The sequence below is a fragment of the Gigantopelta aegis genome, chromosome 3 (genome assembly GCF_016097555.1).
Source record: "Gigantopelta aegis isolate Gae_Host chromosome 3, Gae_host_genome, whole genome shotgun sequence".
NCBI lineage: Eukaryota > Metazoa > Mollusca > Gastropoda > Neomphalida > Peltospiridae > Gigantopelta > Gigantopelta aegis.
Window position 1 is genome coordinate 67,797,053 of NC_054701.1, and position 22,605 is coordinate 67,819,657.

At 37.9% G+C, this 22,605-nt stretch overlaps 1 protein-coding gene across 1 annotated transcript in view; it reads right to left on the minus strand.

Moving 5' to 3' along the window:
- The window catches only part of LOC121391930 (zinc metalloproteinase nas-36-like), a 30,087-nt gene extending 16,814 nt beyond the window's left edge, over window positions 1-13,273 (minus strand). The window contains exons 1-8 of the mRNA XM_041523383.1: window positions 12,982-13,273; window positions 10,562-10,672; window positions 7,021-7,150; window positions 6,042-6,155; window positions 4,782-4,902; window positions 3,825-3,891; window positions 2,848-3,051; window positions 2,034-2,157 (exon numbers count right to left, since the gene is read on the minus strand). Coding sequence (XP_041379317.1) covers window positions 2,034-2,157; window positions 2,848-3,051; window positions 3,825-3,891; window positions 4,782-4,902; window positions 6,042-6,155; window positions 7,021-7,150; window positions 10,562-10,672; window positions 12,982-13,248 — 1,138 coding nt within the window. The 5' untranslated portion in view covers window positions 13,249-13,273. The remainder of the gene's footprint in view (window positions 1-2,033; window positions 2,158-2,847; window positions 3,052-3,824; window positions 3,892-4,781; window positions 4,903-6,041; window positions 6,156-7,020; window positions 7,151-10,561; window positions 10,673-12,981) is intronic.
- Between the last annotated feature and the right edge of the window lie 9,332 nt (window positions 13,274-22,605).

A 22,605-nucleotide genomic window follows, 5' to 3' on the forward strand; every position in this document is an offset into this window, starting at 1 on the left:
TATGTTAAAATTGCCTTATGTTTGACATCCAATAGCCGATAATTAATAAATCAATGTGCTCTAGTGGTGTGGGTAAAGAAATAAAAACTATATTTGTTGTAATAGTAGGTAATGGAATGACGATTAACCTATTTTAAATAGTTCCCTAAAACAACAAGACAGGAAAACTAGTCCTGGTTTAAGATAATCCAACTGTGTTGTTGTTGTCGAAGTTATTGCCTTTGTCACTAGTTTACACCACTCTTCCTCATGGGACCTATTCATGTGTGACTCTGTCTATTAAAGAAGTGACGTAGGGCTATTTCCTGCGGTGCGTTTACACTAGTAGTAATCTTTCGAGAGAAAAAAACTTTTGATTGGTCTAATTTACGTTTAGGCAGACTTCTCCCCCACCTCCCCCACCTCCCACACGCACACACCCGTCAGATATTATTCTTAACTGAGTGTCCGGTTGAAAACTGAAATTCTTGTCTCACGACACGACACGCTACATTTGTTTTGAAAGTATGTTTTAATGTATATTTAGAATATCATCTTTAGACTATTATGTTAATATTATGCTAATATTAAACACTAAAATGTCTTAAGTGGTAGGCTAATTGTACCTTACGATAAAATCACATCCGGTCACATGATGGTATTAAACCGTCCTATAAAACCAAAATACAATGGCCTTGCTTGATGGTATATTGTTTAAAGGGACATTCCTGAGTTTGCTGCAATTTTTAAGATGTTATCGACTAACAGAGACTTTTTAACGATTGTAATTACATATCAAATATATGTTTCTGTATAAACGTGTTTTCTGATCGTTCTAATATTTGTACTAGGTTAAATTAAATTTTATTTCCTAAATATTATTTTTTTCGTACGTACGTAATTATTTGAAGACAAAATCCAGTTATGACGACCAGAAACACATTGAATATACAGACACTGATATTCTAAACAAGAAAATATATTTAATATGTAAGTTTAATCGTAGAAATATTTTATTAGTCGGAAACATCTCACAATGGAGCAAACTCAGGAATGTCATTTTAAGACATCGAAATTAACTCTGTTAGGTTCTGAGTTCGGATCCCGGTATCGGTTCCCACCCAGTGTGAAAATGTCTTACTAACGACGGTGCATCATTTACAAGAGAGTTTACCAGAGCAGTTTTTTTTTTTAATATTTATAATTTGGTTAGATTGCCTAATAAAAAAAATTAGCGTCAACTATTAATTATATTAAAATTTATATTATTATTTTATTTTATTTTATTATTATTATTATTATTATTTTTAATTAATTTTTTTGGGAGACGCAAAACAAAATCTCGACATCACCTCACCTGTTATAAACAAATTTGAAATTGTCCCATAATGTAAATACACTTCTGTCCCATGCTCAGCAACGGACCTTGCCGAAGACTGGGCATGGGATAGACTATAGTCCGTCCCATCCTCCTATAAAGATGTTGTTGGGGTTTGTGTTGTTTTGTTTGGGGTTTGTTTTGTAAATAATTAATTTGGTTTGACGTGAGAAGAAAATTAAAAGTTTTTTTGGAAATAACAAAAAATTACTATTTTTTGTGTGCAATTTATAAAACAATCGGCTCAGAAATAAATTCATAGTATAAAAAAGGGCGTTCTCTGTGGAAAGGATTATAGTTTGAGTATAGGCACGTAAATAAAATTATCCACTCAATCTCACCAGAGCGGGACGGGACGTAGCCCAGTGGTATAAAGCGTTCGCTTGATGCACGGTCTGTTTGGGATCGATCCCCGTCGGTGGGCCCATTGGGCTATTTCTCATTCCAGCCAGTGCACCACGACTGGTAATATCAAAGGCTGTGGTATGTGCTGTCCTGTCTGTGAGATGGTGCATATAAAAGATTCCTTTCTACTAATGGAAAAATGTAGCGGGTTTCCTCTCTAAGACTATATGTAAATATTACCAAATGTTTGACATCCAATAGCTGCTGATGATTATTACATCAGTGTGCTCTAGTGGGGTCGTTAAACAAACACCGAATTAATTTCACTCACTGTTGCAGTAATGGAGGTTGGCCAGTTTGATATCGTAGAAAGACAGTTCGTGTCGCGAACCTATCGTCTTCAACATCCTCGACTCCTTAGTCGTGATCGTGTTCCCGCTGTTCTTGGAGAAAGCCTGCAATAAAACAGTACAATAATTCGTCCGTTAATGTCTCCAATTTCACAGTGCATTTAGTAAAATTAATTCTAGTAATGGTTGAAAAAAATGGATTATAACAGGCGCCTGTGTAGCGGGAGGGTCTAGACTGTGGTTTCGGGTCATTCTCCCTGTAACAAAATATTTTTAAATTAGGAAAAATAACAGCAGGGAGATTGCCCCCCCCCCGACCCCCCCCCCCCCCCCCCCACACACACACACACACTTGCACACACGCCGGCTGTACAGACTGTGAATCGTCAATTTCAAAACATGTCTGCTTGTAAGCATAGCCATTTTGTATCCATGTAGTTTGCTTCTGTTTTCCACTTGTTTTGACGTAAATAGCTGTTATGAATACAAACTGTTATTTAAAAACAACCCTAAAAAACCCTCGAACTTTCCTTTTGTCTGACATAGCTGCCAAAGAAACAAAACACACATACCCCCCAAAAAAAGAATCCACAAACAGCAAACTCCCCCCCCCCAAAAAAAAAACAAAAAACAACAACAACAAAAAACAACAACAAACAAACCCACAAAAAAAACAAACACCAACCCACAAAAAACCAACAACACAATATTATACACAACAAAAGAAAACAAAACAACATGTTTTGTATAGGCTGATAGGAGGTATACGTTTCATGAAAATAGTATTAAGCTGACCTTTGACCCATAGTGCATGACAGACGAGTAGTCGTATGGAACTCCGAGAGAGAAGACCTCTTTCCACGATCGCCTGATGAAGTTGTGTTTCCTCCCGGTCTTGATGTTTGCCGAGTTGATCCAGATATACCGGTCCCTGTCCGGTCGAGACTGCTCGTGCCAAAACCCGAGCGCGTGACCAATCTCATGAGCAACAATCCCTTTCTACAATACACGGTTTACAGACATATCACACATATGGACATATCAAATAAGTATGTATTAACTATTACATTACATACATGTATGTATGTATTGATGTATGAATATCTCTATATTATATGTATGTTGAGGTTGACTGTTACATACATAGATATTAACACACTGGCGCAGGGGATAATTAAATTCTTTGGCGCCTCACAAATTGTCTCATGCCGTTGCTGGGACTGGAATCTGTGGCACCGAATTGCCCGCAACTTGCAGACTTGCCACGACATGTTCTGAGCTATCGAGACATCCATATGTATGACATATGTACGTATGTATGTGTGTATGTGTGTATGTATGTATGTATGTATGTATGTATGTATGTGTGTACGTATGTACGTATGTATTGATGTATGAATATCTATATATTGTATTATGTCGAGGTTGACTGTTACATACATAGATATTAACGCACTGGCGCAGGGAATAATAAATCCTTTCTGGCCTCACAAATTGTCCCATGCCGTTGCTGGGACTCGAACCTATGGCACCGAATCGTATGTATGTATGTATACTATATATGTTTGTGTGCATTCATGCTTATACGTATATGCGTACGTGCGTACGGACGTAGATACAGACGGACGTATGTACGCACGCAAACATGCACGCAGGTATGCACGCACGCATACACGCACATATATGTGTATTTTTATGTATGAATGCATGAGTGCATGTATATTAAAATTATAGTACGGGGTGGGCAGCATGTATATCAGTAAAATACTCACGGTGTTACAGCCAGTTCCAATTGAAATAGTTTGTCCAAAGAGCCTTTTCCCTATTTTTGAGTAACACCTGCAAAAGAAAACCATTCTCCGTTTTGGAAATAACAAAACAAATACTATGTTTGTGTGCAAATTAGAAAACAATCGGCTCAGAAATAAATAACTTGTACAAATTCCATAACATGAAAAAAGGCGTTGTCTGTGGGAAGGACTGCAGTCTATACTGAAGAATACGTGGACCTGCAGTTCACAAACCATTTACAGCACCTAGGTTATACTGAAGAATACGTGCACCTACAGTTCACAAACCATTTACGGCACCTAGGTTATACCGAAGAATACGTGCACCTACAGTTCACAAACCATTTACAGCACCTAGGTTATACTGAAGAATACGTGCACCTACAGTTCACAAACCATTTACAGCACCTAGGTTATACTGAAGTATACGTGACCCAAAGTTCACAAAACACTTAAAAGTACAGACCCTAATAATGAATACTATGTGAATGTATAATTCACAATCTATTTACAACCTCAAGTCTACGTACTGAAACCACTTACACTTTTTGTAAGGATATTAAGACAGTGTTCAAATCACTGGCGTAGCCGGGGTGGGTGGCATAGACGGGGGATACCCTAGTCCCCAAACACACCTCCCCCACCACACTTTTATTTGTCTGTCGCCTCATAACACGATTTTTAATGTTTACATTTACCATAGTTTGACACCCAATAGCCGATGTATTTTTTGTGCTGGGGTATCGTTAAACATCTAATCTATTCTATTCTATTCTATTCTATTCTATTCTACATAACACGATTTATAGATAATGTGAGTGTCCAATATAAAATCATAGATAAGTCAATGGCTCAAATTTGAATCTGCGTAGACACAAATTATTAAAAAAAAAACCCAGACGAGTGAGAAATAAATAGCTCGTGTGTTGCAGTACGTACCCGCTGTTTTTCTTGAACCTGATACACTTGAAGATGGAGCAGGCGTTCTTTCTGAAGTCCAAACACGTCTCCGCCTCCCAGTGTTGAATGGCAGACTCGATCACGTTCTTGTAAGACGTAGCTGATAACAACAAATCTCGTTTTATTTTCACTTGGTTAGACACACACACCTCAGATATCATTAATCTGGAATGTCTGTGCAGGACAACGGTTTAATAAATAAATATATAAATATATATATATATATATATATATATATATATATATATATATATATATATATATATATATATATATTGTTGAAAGCAACTGAGCTGAGCACCCAAAGGAAGCAAGATCTGTAGGGGTGAGGGTAGTGTGTGTGTGGGGGGGGGGGGGGGAGTTTAAAATAAAAATGCTCAGAGACTCATTTTCAGGACAATATTTAGTGTTGTATATTGTGGATCATGACGTTAAAAAAATATTCAAACGGGCGCGTGGGGTCACGGGAACCATGTGACCCCCCCCCCCCCCCCCCACCACCACCACCAACACCAACACCACCACTGGATCCGCCATTGAGAGGTTGGTTTAGATAAATTGGTTCTGAATTAATCTTATAACATACAGAAACTTAAAAGGGACATTCCTGAGTTTGCTGCATTGTAAGATGTTTCAGACTAATAAAATATTTCTACGATTAAACTTACATATTAAATATATTTTCTTGTTTAGAATATCAGCGTCTGTATATTCAATGTGTTTCTGGTCGTCTTAATATTTGTAAGAAGTCCAAAATGGATTTTGTCTTCAAATAATTTCGTACGTACGAAAAAACTATATTTTAAGAAATAAAATGAAATTTAACCTAGTACAAATATTAGAACGATCAGAAAAATACGTTTAATATACAGCCACTAATATTTTATGCAGAAAATATATTTGATATGTAATTACAATCGTTAAAAAGTCTCTGTTAGTCGATAACATCTTTAAAATTGCAGCAAACTCAGGAATGTCCCTTTAAAGAGTATTTCCAGGGTATGACCAAACTTCTCCACCACCACCATCACCAACACCACCACTACTGGATCCGCCAATGAGAGGTTGGTTCAGATAAATTGGTTTTGAATTAATATTATAACGTAGAGAAACTTGAAGAGTATTTCCAGGGTATGACCAAACTGCTCCACCATCACCATCACCAACACCACCACTACTGGATCCGCCAATGAGAGGTTGGTTCAGATAAATTGGTTTTGAATTAATATTGTAACGTACAGAAACTTGAAGAGTATTTCCAGGGTATGACCAAACTGCTCCACTTCCGAGATGACTTGGACGTGACCTTCCGTTTCACTCGCTCCAATGTAGGGTTAATCTTGGGCTTCAAAACTGTAGAAGGAGTACATTAGTTTATAATCAGGTATGCAAAGAGTATGTCATTTTGTAATCAGCTGATCAATGAGCAGATTGTTTTGTTATCAGATATACAGTCTTAAGAGTAGATTATTTTATAATCAGATGTACAAATTCTTAAGAGTAGATTATTTTATAATCAGATATACAAAGTCTTAAGAGTAGATTATTTTGTAATCAGATGTACAAAGTCTTAAGAGTAGATTATTTTGTAATCAGATGTACAAAGTCTTGAGAGTAAATTATTTTGTGATCAGATGTACAAAGAACAGAGTATTTTGTAATCAGATGTACAGAGAGTAGAGTATTTTGTAATCAGATTTACCATGAGTAAATTATTTTGTCATCAAAAGTATAAAGAGTACATTATTTGGTAATAAGATGTACAAAGATGAGACTATTTTGTTTTCAGCTATATGAAGTTTGTATTATTTTCTAATCAACAGTATTAAGATTATATCATCTCATAATAATCATCACAAAGAGGAGATTATTTTGAAATCAGCCGCATTGAGAGAAAATTATTTTGTAAGCAGGTGTAGGCAGAATACAGTATTTCGTTATTAAACTGAATTAAAGAGTAGATTATTTTATATCAATAGTTTTAATAATAAATTATTTTAGAATAATTTTTAAACGGAGTAGATTATTTTGTAATCAGTTGTAGACAGAATAGATTATTTCGTAATTAAACTGAATTAAGAGTATAGTTTTATATAGCAACAGTGTCGATTCTGTAACTGTCACGTGTTGACAAATACTGTGTAATCGGAGATGTACATCAAAGTAAGAAATGAATTTCATTGTTGTTATTGTTCATGTATTACTGAGCACCACCTACCGGTCAGTTTAGGAGACAGGTCCAGGAGTTCCGGTTCTATCTGTATCTGTTGCCATATCTCGTCGACGTCTTCCTTGTCCAAGACAATATCGTCGTCCGTGTCCACCAAGTCTTCTATAGCCACAGCTTTCTGTGTAAAAAAAAACAATACTTCTATAGCCACATGTCTTCGATAGCCACAGCTTTTTGTATTGAAAAACAAGACTTCTATAACCACAGCTTTTTGCATTAAAAAACAAGACTTCTATACCCACAGTTTTCTGTATTAAAAAAAACTAGATTTCTATAGCTATAAGTCTTCGGTAGCCACAGCTTTACGTGTTAAAAAACAGGGACGTCTATAGCAACAAGTCTTCGATAGCCACAGCGTTCTATGTTAAAAAACCAGGGACGTCTATAACTACAAGTCTTCGATAGCCACAACTGTCTGTGTTAAAAACAGGTACGTCTATAGCTAAACGTATTCGATAACCACAGCTTTCTGTGTTAAAAAACAGGGACGTCTATAGCTGCAAGTCTTCGATAGACACAGCGTTGTATGTTTTAAAACAAAACCCAGGGACGTCTATAACTACAAGTCTTCGATAGCCGCAACTGTCTGTGTTAAAAACAGGGACGTCTATAGCTAAAAGTCTTCGATAACCACAGCTTTCTGTGTTAAAAAAACAGGGACGTCTAAAGCTACAAGTCTTCGATAGGCACAGCGTTCTATGTTAAAAAAAAAAAACCCACGGACGTCTATAACTACAAGTCTTCGATAGCCACAACTGTCTGTGTTAAAAACAGGGACGTCTATAGCTAAAAGTCTTCGATAACCACAGCTTTCTGTATAAAAAAAAACCCGGGGATGTCTATAGCTACAAGTCTTCGATAGGCACAGCTGTCTGTGTTTAAAACAAAACAAGACTCAAATAGCAACATTGTTTTGAGCTATTAAAAAACAAGACTCTAGTAGCTACATATGTTTTTGTGTTCAAGATAACAAGTGTTCGATAGCTATACATTGCTGTATTAAAAACAAAAACAAGACTCCAATAGTCACAGCTTTCTGCACTAAAAACACGAGACTCCAATAGTCACAGATTTCTGTATTCAACAACAAAGAGTTCATTGGCAACATACTTCTGTGTTTAACAAAATACTTCTATAGCCCATGGATGCTTTTATTCAAAAACAAGATTCCTATGACTCGTTTTATTTATTTCTTCATTCTTCCTTGACAAAGTCCACCTGACTGAAATCTACCTAAAGCTCTCTGAACTCTCAGCGGGTTCCTATCTCGTTATCTGTGTTGTCCATAACCATAAAACCGTAAATATAAAATATGTTGGGTGAGTCATTAAATATTAACATTTCATTCTTCCTTTAGATAGACCACCTGATTTAAATCTACCTCGAGGTGTATGAACTCCCAGTGACAGCCACCAAGACCAGTATACAAGTCATCATTTTATTATTTGCATTTAACGCCTGACCCAGAACAAATACTTTCACTATATAAGTTAGTTCCAGATCGGTGAACTTGATACGATCGGTTCGCTCAAGAAGATACCAGATTCACTTTACTCTGAAAGTTAAAACATTAAAAGCGGTTTTGTTATCAGCTTTTATTTGTGGAGGTGCGTCATTATTACATAGGTTACTGACAGCCACAACAAAACACTTTATTACTCCATTGATCACATTATATGACATGACAGAAGACGTTAGGGATGGGTGAAAAAGACACTTTTGTGTGTTATGTTTCCTCTCCTCTCTAATATATCGGTCGACCAATCAGAGGTCGGAAAACAATTCTGTGACGCGTTACATACTTTATGTTTTGTTATTATTATGAGCAGATCCATGTGTCCATAACCTGTTATTATATATTAATATAGACAGGAGCGATGGACAGCCAGGGTATACAGAACACTTCTTCACTCGGAAATTGAGAGACGTCAGTCTCATCTTAGGGACACAAGTGAACTTCTTTGCTTTTACAACATCCATCCAGACATAACGGGGGGGGGGGGGGGGGGCGGGATGTAGCCCAGTGGTAAAGCGCCCGCTCGATGCGCGGTCGGTCTGCGATCGATCCCCATCGGTGGGCTCATTGGGCTATTTGTCGTTCCAGCCAGTGCACCACGACTGGTATATCAAAGGCCGTGGTATGTACTACCCTGTCTGTGGGATGGTGCATATAAAAGATCCCTTGCTGCTAATCGAAAAGAGTAGCCCATGAAGTGGCGACAGCGGATTTCCTCTCTCAATATGTCTGTGTGGTCCTTAACCATATGTCTGACGCCATATATCCGTAAATAAAATGTGTTGAGTTCGTTGTTAAATAAAACATTTCCTTCCATCCAGACATAACGGTTTCACACTCTTTGAAAAATAGCCTACATGTATCCAAAGTTGACACTCCTAATATTCTCCGTAATTAAAATAGGCAGCATGAAATTGTTAGATAGAAAATGCCTTGTCTGAGATAAAGAAAAAGTTGACTGACTATACAAAACATGTTTCAATACATTATGAACAACTATTACAAATCAGGAAAAAGAAAGTATTTTGATAAAATAGCAATAATTGTTTTTTGTACACGAATATGTTACCTTCTATGATCAAAGTGATGATAATATTTTAAACTGCGTTCTTTGTGGAGACAATAATGGCATCAATGACATTGACTTTCATCTGTGGGGTCCAATTTATATTGCAAAAGGTATATATATTATGTGCCTCAAATATATAGTTACATTTATAGTGAAAGCTCAGTGCACAAATAGCGTAATATTACATTTGTATATAATCCCGTGAAATTAATTCATTAATCTATTTGTTTATGTTCTTGATTTTGTTCGTGTGCGTGTAAAAATCTTCATAATATGGATGAAATAAAGAGCATCTATCTGCACTATCTGCAAAGGTGTACAAGGCGGTGAATTACGAAAAACACCAAACCCCAATTTCCGTTGAATCTGTTGAAAAATATTACGGAATATATTTTAACTTCCGGGTATGTTCATTATATATACCGGCCTCGGTGGCGTCGTGGTTAGGCCATCGGTCTACAGGCTGGTAGGTACTGGGTTCGGATCCCAGTCGAGGCATGGGATTTTTAATCCAGATACCGACTCCAAACCCTCAGTGAGTGCTCCGAAAGGCTCAATGGGTAGGTGTAAACCACTTGCACCGACCAGTGATCCATAACTGGTTCAACAAAGGCCATGGTTTGTGCTATCCTGCCTGTGGGAAGCGCAAATAAAAGATCCCTTGCTGCTAATCGGAAAGAGTAGCCCATGTAGTGGCGACAGCGGGTTTCCTCTCAAACTTTGTGTGGTCCTTAACCATATGTCTGACGCCATATAACCGTAAATAAAATGTGTTGAGTTCGTCGTTCAATAAAACATTTCTGTCTTTCTTTCTTTCTTCATTATATAATATTTGGACAAACTGAAGATTCAATAATGAAAATTGCTCGGGCGAAACGACGAATATGCCCAACCCCTGCACGTCCAAGCACGTGTGTTTAGTGATTATCTATGGCTAAACTTACCAGCTTCCCTCCTTGCCTGGATGTGATGTTGGCTTCAATGGCGGCCAGCTTGTTGAATACGTACAGTCTTTCATACAGGGGTTCATCTTTCAGGTACTTGTCCAGAGAGAGCTGAAAATTTCAACACATCGATCAGCTGATTCTAAATAATGTATAAAATTTTAAAGTTGAAAATCGTATAATCTTGAACTGAATCACATTTATAAAAGTAGGAACGTACAGAAACTATGCCTCTAAGTTTTCTTCTTCAAATTCATCTCTTTAATTTCCGTATGGAATTCGTATTTATTCTATGGAGAAATAATTTCTGTTTTCATATATTATTATATGTATATTTATTTTAATTTATTAATAATTAAAATCTGAATAAATTTCGTTAAACGATAATGAAAACATTATTTTAAATAATTTTATGTTGATAATTATGATCACGTTTTTATTTTATTTTTTATATTTTTTCTTTTGGGGGGAGGGGTCTAAAAAATCAAACGAAGCCTGCAAGAGTCTTTTTTATTTGAGTTTAATTCTTCATTTAGGAATAATTAATAAGGGATTAAAATATTATCTAGACTGAATTTGAATGAACATAATACACTTGTGATGTAACTATAAGAAATTAACAAATGTCATCTGTTCTTTTTCAATTTTAGTTGTGTGAGACTCCTGAAGCCAAGTCTTGTTAGAAATCAGTTAATTAGTGTAATGGTTTTGTCGCCTATAATATCCATATGCCAAAACAAAATCGTTCTTATATAACAACAATTTATTTCTTATTTGTAAATTTTAAAAAATGTATCCAAAACGGTTTTAAAAATAAAATAATCAGTTGAAAATAAAAGAATAAGTAACTTTGAACAATATAACATTGTTTTGCTGATCATAACTAGTGTAAAAGTTGTTCTGTCCAAAAAAAAAAAAATCTATATTTTTGGTCAGTGATTAATATATCAATGTGTTCTAGTGGTGTCGTTAAACAAAACAAACTTTAAACAGAGTTTATGAATTTGGTATTAAGCAAAATTATCTGATGTTTTTTCTCTTCAAAATTTATATGGTAACTGGCAGAAACCTCTTTTTATTATTATTATTATTATTATTATTAATATTATTATTATTATCATATCATTTAATCCACCCTCTTCTTGTTTGGGTACAATGCCTTGCCAAAGTAAGGCGATAAGTCCACAGTAAGCATACTTGAACATTTATTTCATATAAGTAATTTCATTTCCTAAGGATGTCACCGTTCTTGACGAACACGCAGTCCCATCCCTTATAGAATCATATTTACATCATATTGACGGGAATGCGAGTGTTCAGACATTATTAGTCATAGTCCAAATTTATGGTCAGTGACCGAAAATATACAAATGTATCTTAACAGTATATATAGTGATTGCAGGATAAATAAATAAATATTCATATATTACATTACATTACATTATATTGAGAATATTACCTGTGCGGCCGTTAGATACCGTTTATCTTACGAGTTGTTTAAAAACGTATCCAAGGACCGAAATGTTTTTTTAAACGAGTTTTAAAATAAATTTAAACGCCTTTTCCAACTAAAACCGATATACGGCCCTAGCGCTTAAAGTTAACTTGTACGTCACATCTAGTGATCGACTTCTATCGTGCTTTTCCACTGGATGGTATAGCATCGGTGACCTGGTCATCACCTAGGTGCAGCCAGTCATATGTCGGTGAAATGTAATCGCACGTATATCTGTTAACATGTATGTGCTATCAAAAAATAAACATGTCTCACACGGGTGTGTAAGAAATTATATTATATTATATAAAAATAAGCCGATATATACGAATTATGTAAAGTTCTCACCACATGTGTGTAAGAAAATGAATATATATGTTTAACGACACCCCAGCACGAAAAATACATCGGCTATTGGGTGTCAAACTATGGTATGTAAATAAATAAAGTGATCAACATCATATATATAAATTCAAGGTTTAAACACAAAACAGTGTAAAGAACTGTCTACAAATTATCACAGAATTTTACGAACACCGAATTTTACTCTAAACTTATTTGTGCTGTATTGGCCAGCAAGTAGTTCATAGGTTACAGCATATATATATTACAAGCAAGTAGTCATATATATATATATATTACAAGCAAGTATATATATATATATATATATATATATATATATATATATATATATATATATGTGTATGTGTGTGTGTGTGTGTGTGTGTGTGTGTGTGTGTGTGTGTGTGTGTGTGTGTTAAGTGTCTTTTTACATGTATATTACAAGCAAGTAGTCATAGTTCAATAGAAAGGAAGACAAAAGCTATGCCACTAATTTCTTGTATCTTTGGATTGCGAAATAAAGAAGGCAGGTCGATCACTTTTCGGCCGATTTTAATGTCAATAAATTTGTAAAAATACTTACAGCCGTTGTTTTGTCAATACGTAGATTGGCAAAGTTTAAGACCTTTTTATTTAATGTTAAGGTCACACCGCCAGATACTTTTGTCAAGTTGGCGAATTTAAACAGCTTCCCCACGATCTTCTTTCCTGCCTCGCTTAGAATGGGAATAGCTCGTTCTTCTCTGAAAAGTTCATTTTCGTTATCATTTTCATCAAAACTCTCGTCTGCGCTGGAATTGATTCTTGGACAGCAGCCAAGAACGAACAGAATAACAACAAGGTACTTCATGACTAGCAAGTTATTATCTGCGGTACTTACACCTATATATCTGTCTTTTATGTAAGAAGAACATGGGTTGCGTGGGCTTTTATATTATTAATAACTGTTTTTTATCACTCGACACAATTCACCCGTGAAAAATATCAAGACTAGCGTCACTTTCATTTTCACCCAATGAAAGTTTGTATTGTAGAATACATTTTGTGATTGGTTAAGACTAACTAACCAATTACATCCGGGATGGAAATAAATATATCCTAGTATTTACTACTGAAAAGATGATCAACATCAATTTACGGGTGATAACAAATATTTCTAAGTAATAGCTCTTGTGTTTCCGTGATACAAATGTTGTTAACCCATCCGTATACACTTGAGGCAAAACCTCGGTTTGATGAAATCAAACAAAACGAACAATAAACTACTAACTCACTAATACGGATGCTTTGGTGGCCTTTCTGAGGAATATTTACTGTAAGCAAATTAAGGGTTGTTTTTTACTGAGACGACTGTTACACATGGCACGGGGTGAAAGGTGCGTCTTGATAATAAAATATAGAGGGGGCTTTAGCTAAATCGGTATTTATGTATTTATTTCAACTTATTTTCGTGCTTATATCCAATTAAGGTTCAAACACGCTGTCCTGGGCACACCCCTCAGCTATCTGGGCTGTCTGCCCAGGACAGTGGATTAGGTATTAGTTGTTAGTGAATAGTGAGAGAGAAGATGGTGTAGTGGTCTTACACCTACCCACCAAGTCGTTAAAGCTCGCTCTGGGTGCGAGCCGGTACCGGGCTGCGAACCCAGTACGTACCAGCCTTAATCACGACACCACCGATGTAGAGCGCTCGCCTGAGGTACTTTGGTCACAGGGTCGAACCTTCGTGGTTGACCCATTCTCTGACTGAGATTTCTCCCGTACCGTCCAGTGCCCCACGACTGGTATTTCATAGGCCGTGGTATGTGTTGTGCTGTCTGTGGGAAAGAACATTTAAAAGATTCCTTACTTGTAATGGAAAAATGCAGCGATTTTTTTGTGAATACTAAAAGTTAAAATTACCAAATGTTTGACATCCAATAGCTGATGATTAATATATCAATGTGTTCTAGTGGTGTCGTTAAACAAAACAAACTTTAAACAAAGTTTACGAATTTGGTATTAAGCAAAATTACCTGATGTTTTTTCTCTTCAAAATTTATATGGTAATTGGCAGAAACCTCTTTTTATTATTATTATTATTATTATCATTATCATTATTTAATCCACCCTCTTCTTGTTTGGGTACAATGCCTTGCCAAAGTAAGGCGATAAGTCCACAATAAGCCTACTTGAACATTTATTTCATATAAGTAATTTCATTTCCTAAGGATGTCACCGTTCTTGGCGAACACGCAGTCCCATCCCTTGTAAAATCATATTTACATCATATTGACGGGAATGCGAGTGTTCAGACATTATTAGTCATAGTCCAAATTTATCCGACGCCATATAAAAATAAATAAAATGTGTTGAGTGCGTCGTTAAATAAACGATTTCCTAGTCCAAATTTCTCAAAATGTGCTTTAAAATAATGATGTAGGCATTTTATGTTAAAAGTAGGCAAACACATTTTTAAACCATATTTTAGGAGTGCTGAATTCAAATATGTTGTTTACTCAGCTCGATTAAATTTTTTTAACCCCTTAAAATTCAAAACAAAATGGCGGCCATGCAGGATATTTTAAGTACTGTGTTATACATTATAATTAATGGTGAACAGTTTGCAAGTTAGCTGAAGGTTAGAAAATAATTATTTATGCATGGCCCATCTACCCCTCCCACTATTCCGCGATTCTAGCCCGAATACTTTGTTGTTCGAAACCGGCGTCGTGGTTAGGTCATCGGTCTACAGGCTGGTAGGTACTGGGTTCGGATCCCTGTCAAGGCATGGGATTTTAAATCCAGATACCGACTCCAAACTCTGAGTGAGTGCTCCACAAGGCTCAATGGGTAGGTGTAAACCACTTGCACCGACCAGTGATCCACAACTGGTTCAACAAAGGCCATGGTTTGTGCTATCCTGCCTGTGGGAAGCGCCAATAAACGATCCCTTGCTGCTAATCGAAAAGAGTAGCCCATGTAGTGGCGACAGCGGGTTTCCTCTCAAAATCTGTGTGGTCCTTAACCATATGTCTGATGCCATATAACCGTAAATAAAATGTGTTGAGTGCGTCGTTAAATAAAACATCTCTTTCTTTTCTTTTGTCGTTCGAAAGATAGTCGGGGATTTGAATGGCTCATAACCCTCCAAATGTTCGTCTAGCTCCGGCGCAGTACTCGGACTACCGCGACTCCTGGATATTTGATTTTGGTTTACTTTGTAAACAAGTACACGGAAATGCTTATTCCGAGCTTAGGTGGTCTCTATGAAGCTATGAATTTTCTGGGAACTTTCTGAAAGCACATATTCGATGCTGTGTAAATTTAGAACAGTATTCTAGGAACTAATGAAGCAGATCAGGCAAAGAGAGGCAAGGCAAATGCACACTCTACATGGATACACAATATCACACCACAACATACATTATTCTCCTTCTCGCCAGTGCACCACAAATGGTATATCAAAGGCCGTGGTATGTGCTATCCTGTCTGTGCGATGGTGCATATAAAAGATACCTTGCTACTAATGAAAACAATGTAGCAGGTTTCTTCTCTAAAATCACATGTCCAAGTTACCAAATGGTTGACATCCAACAGCCGATGATTAATAAATCAGTGTGCTCTAGTGATGTCATTAAACAACACAGACATTAACTTTAACAACATACATTGTGACAAGTATTGCTTTGACAACTTGATGAATATATAGAAGAATACGATACTGCTCTCAAAGTGAACCTGTTAAATATTAAATTATCACATTATCATTTTTATAAAACTGGTCAACATTCTTTTGACTAAATGATTCCACGGTCATATGCTTGCTTTTGTCGTCCCACTCCAAACAACTCAAAGAAAGAAAGAAATGTTTTATTTAAAGACGCTATCAACACATTTTATTTTACGGTTATTTGGCGTCAGACAAGGACCACACAGATTTTGAGAGGAAACCCGCTGACGCCACTACATTGGCTACTCTTTCCGATTAGCAGCAAGGGATCTTTTATTTGCGCTTCCCACAGGTAGGATGCACAAACCATGGCCTTTGTTGAACCAGTTATGGATCACTGGTCGGTGGAAGTGGTTTACACCTACCCATTGAGCCTTGCGGAGCACTCACTCAGGGTTTGGAGTCGGTATCTGGATTAAAGATCCCATGCCTCTACAGGGATCCAGCCTGTAGACCGATGGCCTAACCACGACGCCACCGAGGCCTGTCCAAACGAGTCAAATGCACAGTTTTTGGTGGCAGTATATGAAAATAGTGTACATTTTTCTACTGTACATTAGAGCTCATTATGAATTATCATGCGATCTGTACATTTATTCCTTCCGAAGTATGCTTCCGGTTTCCTTCAGGTATGACAATATGCACTACGCTAGATTGTCTATCTCTCAGAAGGGGCGAGACGTAGCCCAGTGGTAAAGCGCTCGCTTGGTGCGCGGTCGGTTTGGGATCGATCCCCGTCGGTGGACCCATTGGGTTATTTCTCGCTCCAGCCAGTGCACCACGACTGGTACACCAAAGGCCGTGGTATGTGATATCCTGTCTATGGGATGCTGCATATAAAAGATCCCTTGCTGCTAATCGAAAAAGAGTATCCCATGAAGTGACGACAGCGGGTTTCCTCCCTCAATATGTGTGTGGTCCTTAACCATATGCCCGACGCCATATAACCGTAAATAAAATGTGTTGAGTGCGTCGTTAAATAAAACATTTCCTTCCTTCTTTTTTCTATCCATCAGAAATGCGACAACCGAAATCCTTCAAGAACAATGAAATACGTTGAACACTTTTCATGTGGAACATGTTTAGGTTGTTGACATTTTAAAAGTGAATAGCTAACAGTGGCGGATCCAGAAAATCGATTTAGGGTCCCCCAATGGCATGAGGTGGAAATCTGGGGGAGGTTTGGAGGGGGATCGTAAATTATCGCAAAATTTAGGGGGCGGCCCCTCCCCCCAAGATCCGCCTCTGACTAACATATTGAGTGAAAACAAAACCCATAAACACACAAACACTGAAACTGTTAAAACACAGATGTGCTTTATTCAAATATGCATAGATACGAAGAGAAAAGAAGTTTTGTAAAGAATAAATGATAGTCATTTTTTTTTTTTAATGTGTGTGCGTGCGTGCGTGCGTGTGTGCGTGTGTGCGTGTGTGTGTGTGTGTGTGTGTGTGTGTGTGTGTGTGTGAAAAAGGAATAGAGTGTGTATGTTACATGCTTTAATATCCTGTGCGTAGGACTAATCTATTTCGTTGATGGAACGTCATACCGTTAGAATATCTAGGTATTATATCCACCGTTCTTATTGCATTCTGTGGTCGTTGAAATATTCCAACAACATGGTTGTGAAAAATGCAGAAAATCGTTGTTTTATTGTCTGAATAAATTGTTACAAAACATTCACTAAATTTACATTGAAACTTTACATTGTATCAAAGTAAACATCATAAGGGTCTTGAATATGTAAAATGTGAGCATGTACATTAAACCAGGGTGACTTTGTTTTGGTTGTTTTGCCCCTCCCCCCCCCCCCCCCTCCCCCACGCATGTGACATTTTTTTTTTTTTCAATATCTTTATTATAAATCCACAATGCAGAAAATCTTTACCATAAACATAGAAACCTTCATACATTTCTGGCTCTAAAAGCATAATATTTAACAATTCCAATATGTGGCTGTTGATATGCCATCTTCAGGCGTTTAGTGTAAAAATTTAATTTTTGCATTTATACTTGAACAATAGTAAAAATATATATATATATATATATATATATATATATATATATATATATATATATATATATATATATATATCTACATTAGTTCCATCACAAATAATTATTAATGACTATTAACCACGACATTTAATACAAACCATTAAAAAAATAGGTTGTTTTGTTTAACGACATCACTAGAACACCTTGATTTATTGTTGGGCTATTTCTCGTTCCAGCCAGTGCTCCACAACTGGTGAAACAAAGAGTGTGGTATGTACTATCCTATCTGTGGGATGGTGTATATAAAAGATCCCTTGCTACTAATGGAAAAAATGTAGAGGGTTTCCTCTCTGAGACTATAATATGTCAACATGACAAAACGTTTGACATCCAATAGCTGATGGTTAATAAATAAATGCGCTCTAGTGGTGTCGTTAAACAAACACTCTAATGTAACTTTATCCAAATGTGTTACCGGTTTGTAGATTAACCAAGTTAGTCCAGGCACTTGGGGAGCTACGGGGGGGGGGGGGGGGGGGGGGGGTATTGTGCAGATTTGTCTACAAGCATGAAATTTGGCACAGATGTAGATCAAGACAAGCTGAATTAATTTTTCGAGGGCGCCAAGGCCGGCGCTCGTTGTGGCAACCATATTGGCGAAATCCAAAATGGCCGCCGTTCGTTACTTGATTTGGTCATAACTTCAAAGCTATAAGTCACAGGATCATAAATAATGACTGTTTGTATAGGTTTTCGACCACAAGAAATCCAAATATGAACTCTGTTTTGATATAAAAAGTCATATGGCCAGTTTAGCTACTGAAGCTTTCAATTTATGCCAAATTATTCATTATTGTTCACACATCCACCTTCACATTTACAAAGAGATGTGCAGTGGACTCCAGCTTTACTGCATTTACAGTTCCCAGTACATGATGATTCACAACCACAATGCAAAATGATGGAGCAGGCTTTACTAGCATCTTCAAGAGTTGTCCAATGTGGCATCCAGACACCGCGGTCATCCTTGTACCACCCCCATTCACTGAAGTCTGGAATTTCCTGCTGAACTGACGTTGCCTGATTCCAGTAAAGCCCTGCTGCAACAATGCCCTCTTAATATGCTCAAACAAAGCAGCCTGTGTGGGTGGTATATTCTCCAGAGTCCTTTTGCCACTTGTAAAACGATGATGCCTCGCTTCATTCACTTTGGCCAATCCACATGTCTTGATGTTTGGGTCAGTGGTCAGTGCCACAAGTGTTTCAGTAAGACCTGGTGTGTTGTGCCAAGATGCCCAGGCAGTCTTCTTACCACATCCAAGGAATTGAGATGTCGTGTCACATCCTGTAATCGCGTGGAAAAGTGGCAATGCCAGAGACTTAGTAGGCCCAAGACTGGAGGAGATGTCATGGATGGGAATATCACGGATTTTTTTTCCCAGTACCGAAGTTCACCCACAGCTCCGAGAGACCAAGTGTGGAGAAGAAGCGTATCGCAAGGACAACCACATCACTATCAACTGTACGAATACAGGCTCTTTGGTGTCCATGTGCAACAGCATGCTTCAAGTGCAAAAATATCCTTGTGTCTGCCTCGCTGTGGTTACAGGGTTGCAGACCGGACACATCATATGGCCTATTACAGAGAACGCTCTCGTATTTGGTACTGAGAAGGAGTTATCCACCAAGATCATTCTTGACAATCTCTTCACTGAGGAAAGTGAATAACTCTTTTTTGTTATCCTCATTTTTGAGGAATCCATTGTTCCAGTCATGCTTTGGTATGCACGTGCGGCCATCCCCAATCCTTGTACGTGCACCCATGCCACGTCGCTGATGTGTCAGAGACTTCAGGCTGACATCTGGGTAGTTGTCCCATACAACATCTAAACGTTCAAGGTTTGGGGTTATCTGAGACTTCAAGAATGGTATCATGTGTTTCGTAGCATACTCAGCAAAGGTTTTTGCTGATGTAGGACGCACCATATGCACAACGGCTGCCATATCCAGCACAACAACTGTGGCTGTTTTCGCTACAACGTGTTGTCCGGTTGGTGCTTTAATGCACTCCACAATGTCAGATTTGCAGCCTGACCATAGAGATCCATGATCTGCCAAACTTGGTGGTTCTCGTTGATTTTCAAAGTGAAAGAACTCTGCCATGTCTGCATCTGGACGAGACTGTAGTGACAAGAAGAGTTGTGTCATCAAAGTCATATTTCTCTTCTGTACATCGCTTGCGCAAAATCACTGCTGCCCGCATCAGTAATAGAGCTTCATCTTGGTCAATTTTGAAATCACGAGTTTTCGCAAGTAAATCAGCAGCGACCTTTGCACTATTTGTTAAGTAGACATCCTTCCCCTGTGAAAATTCAGCCCATTCAGTAAGAAAACTGAGAAGATGTTCTTTGAACCGTGTTGAATGAGGATCCCTAGGATCAGGGCACGGACTTCCCTGTTCTTTCATCAATGTTCGATACATCTGCCGAAGTGCTGATAGCTTAAATACTGATTCAGAATCCTCAACTAGAGCAACTATTTGCACTGTGACATGTGGATCAAACTGAGGTGGAGCAGAGCCTGTGGCTTCTCGACGGCTGCTGGCACGTGCTGTATCTCGCAGATGCAGGTAACACTGGACATTGATAGTAAGTATCACCAGCATGGGCATCAGCAGCTTGTGTTATCAGTTTATTCAATAAGGTAAAATTGTTATTGGACTTTGCCCAACATTTTAGGTTTGCATCTACGTTGGTAGTTGCGACCTTACGTAAATTGCTTTGGTCATATCCTTCACAGAGAATGCAGCAGTTAATATGACGATCTTTTCCAGCTGATGTCGTAGCTGACCTGAGTTTCTTGGGGGAACTGTTGGCACCGGACTCCTGCTTTTGACGCAGCCTTTTCACACGTGAACTGCTGCAGTAACTCCTGCATGTTTTGTGATATTTTGCATTATTTGCTCGGAGCGTTGCCGCAATACCCGAACCATCATTTAGATCATCAAACGAGACTGTAGTACCAGAGGGGACAGCATTGATTTCCCGAAAGTCATTCAAGTCTCTTTCAAGAGTTAAAAGTCCTTCCTCCTTTGGTGTTTGCAATTGTTCGTTTTTCTGAGATTGACAAAGACAGCAAAGTTCCCAATTCAGAACCATTTTGACAATATCACAGGTGAGTGTTTTCTTTATAGATCACCACCACCAATACTGTAGTACCACCACTAATCCAGCTGCTATCGTTACTCTAGCTTGCTATTTCTACTGTGACACACACCTGGAAAAAACCCAGAAAAACATGTTAGCCACCACCAATTACGCGAACCAAAATAATATGGAGTAGTTATTCACCTTTGATGAATATATATGGGGGAAGCTGTGAATAAATAAACATTTAACAAGCAATTAGTGGAAGGTATACATTTCCATGCCTGAAAACAAATTAATTCGTGCGGGACAAAGGGCTTTTAAGCTGTAAAAGTTAGCCTAAACTTATGCCCATAGAGATATTATTGCCACATAATTGTCTAAATAGCCATCCTATCTCAAAACAGGGTTCATATTTGGATTCCTTGCCATCGAAAACCTATACAAAGAGTCATTATTTATGATCCTGAGACTTATAGTTTTGAAGTTATGACCAAATCAAGTAACGAACGGCGGCCATTTTGGATTTCGCCAATATGGCTGACACAACGAGCGCCGGCCTTGGCGCCCTCAAAAAATGAATTCAGCATGTCTTGATCTACATCTGTGCCAAATCTCATGCTTGTAGACAAATCTGCACAATAATATCCCCAAGGGCCTGGACTAAGTGGCGACAGCGGGTTTCCCCTCTCAATATCTGTGTGGTCTTTAACCATAATTTGTCCAACGCCATATAACCGTAAATAAAATGTGTTGAGTGCGTCGTTAAACAAAAACATTTCCTTCCTTCCTTCTTTGACGACATCTCTGGGGCGGAATTTAGTTCAGTCTCTGCATCGTGGGCTCGAATCACCTCAATGGACCCATTCTCTAATTAGTTTTTTTTTGTGCCTGTCCTCTACTAGGATCAAGAGTGTCAAAATTAGGGGACATATGATTGCACACAGGACTCCCCTCAGTCCCCGGACTATTATGGTTATATGGCGTTAGACATATCGTTAAGGACCACACAGATATATAGAGAGGAAACCCGCTGTCGCCACTTCATGGATTTACTCTTTTCGATTAGCAGCAAGGGATCTTTTATATGCACCATCCCACAGGCAGGATAGTACATACCAAGGCCTTTGTTACACCAGTTGTGGAGCACTGGCTGGAAAGAGAAATAGCCCAAAGGGCCCAGTGGTAAAGCGTTCGCCTGATGTACGGTCTGTTTGGGATCGATCCCCGTTGGTGGGCTCACTGGGTTATGTCTCGTTCCAGCCAGTGTACCCCGATGTATATCAAGGGCCGTTATCCTGTCTGTGGGATGGTGCATATAAAAAAAAAATCCCTTGCTACTAATGGAAA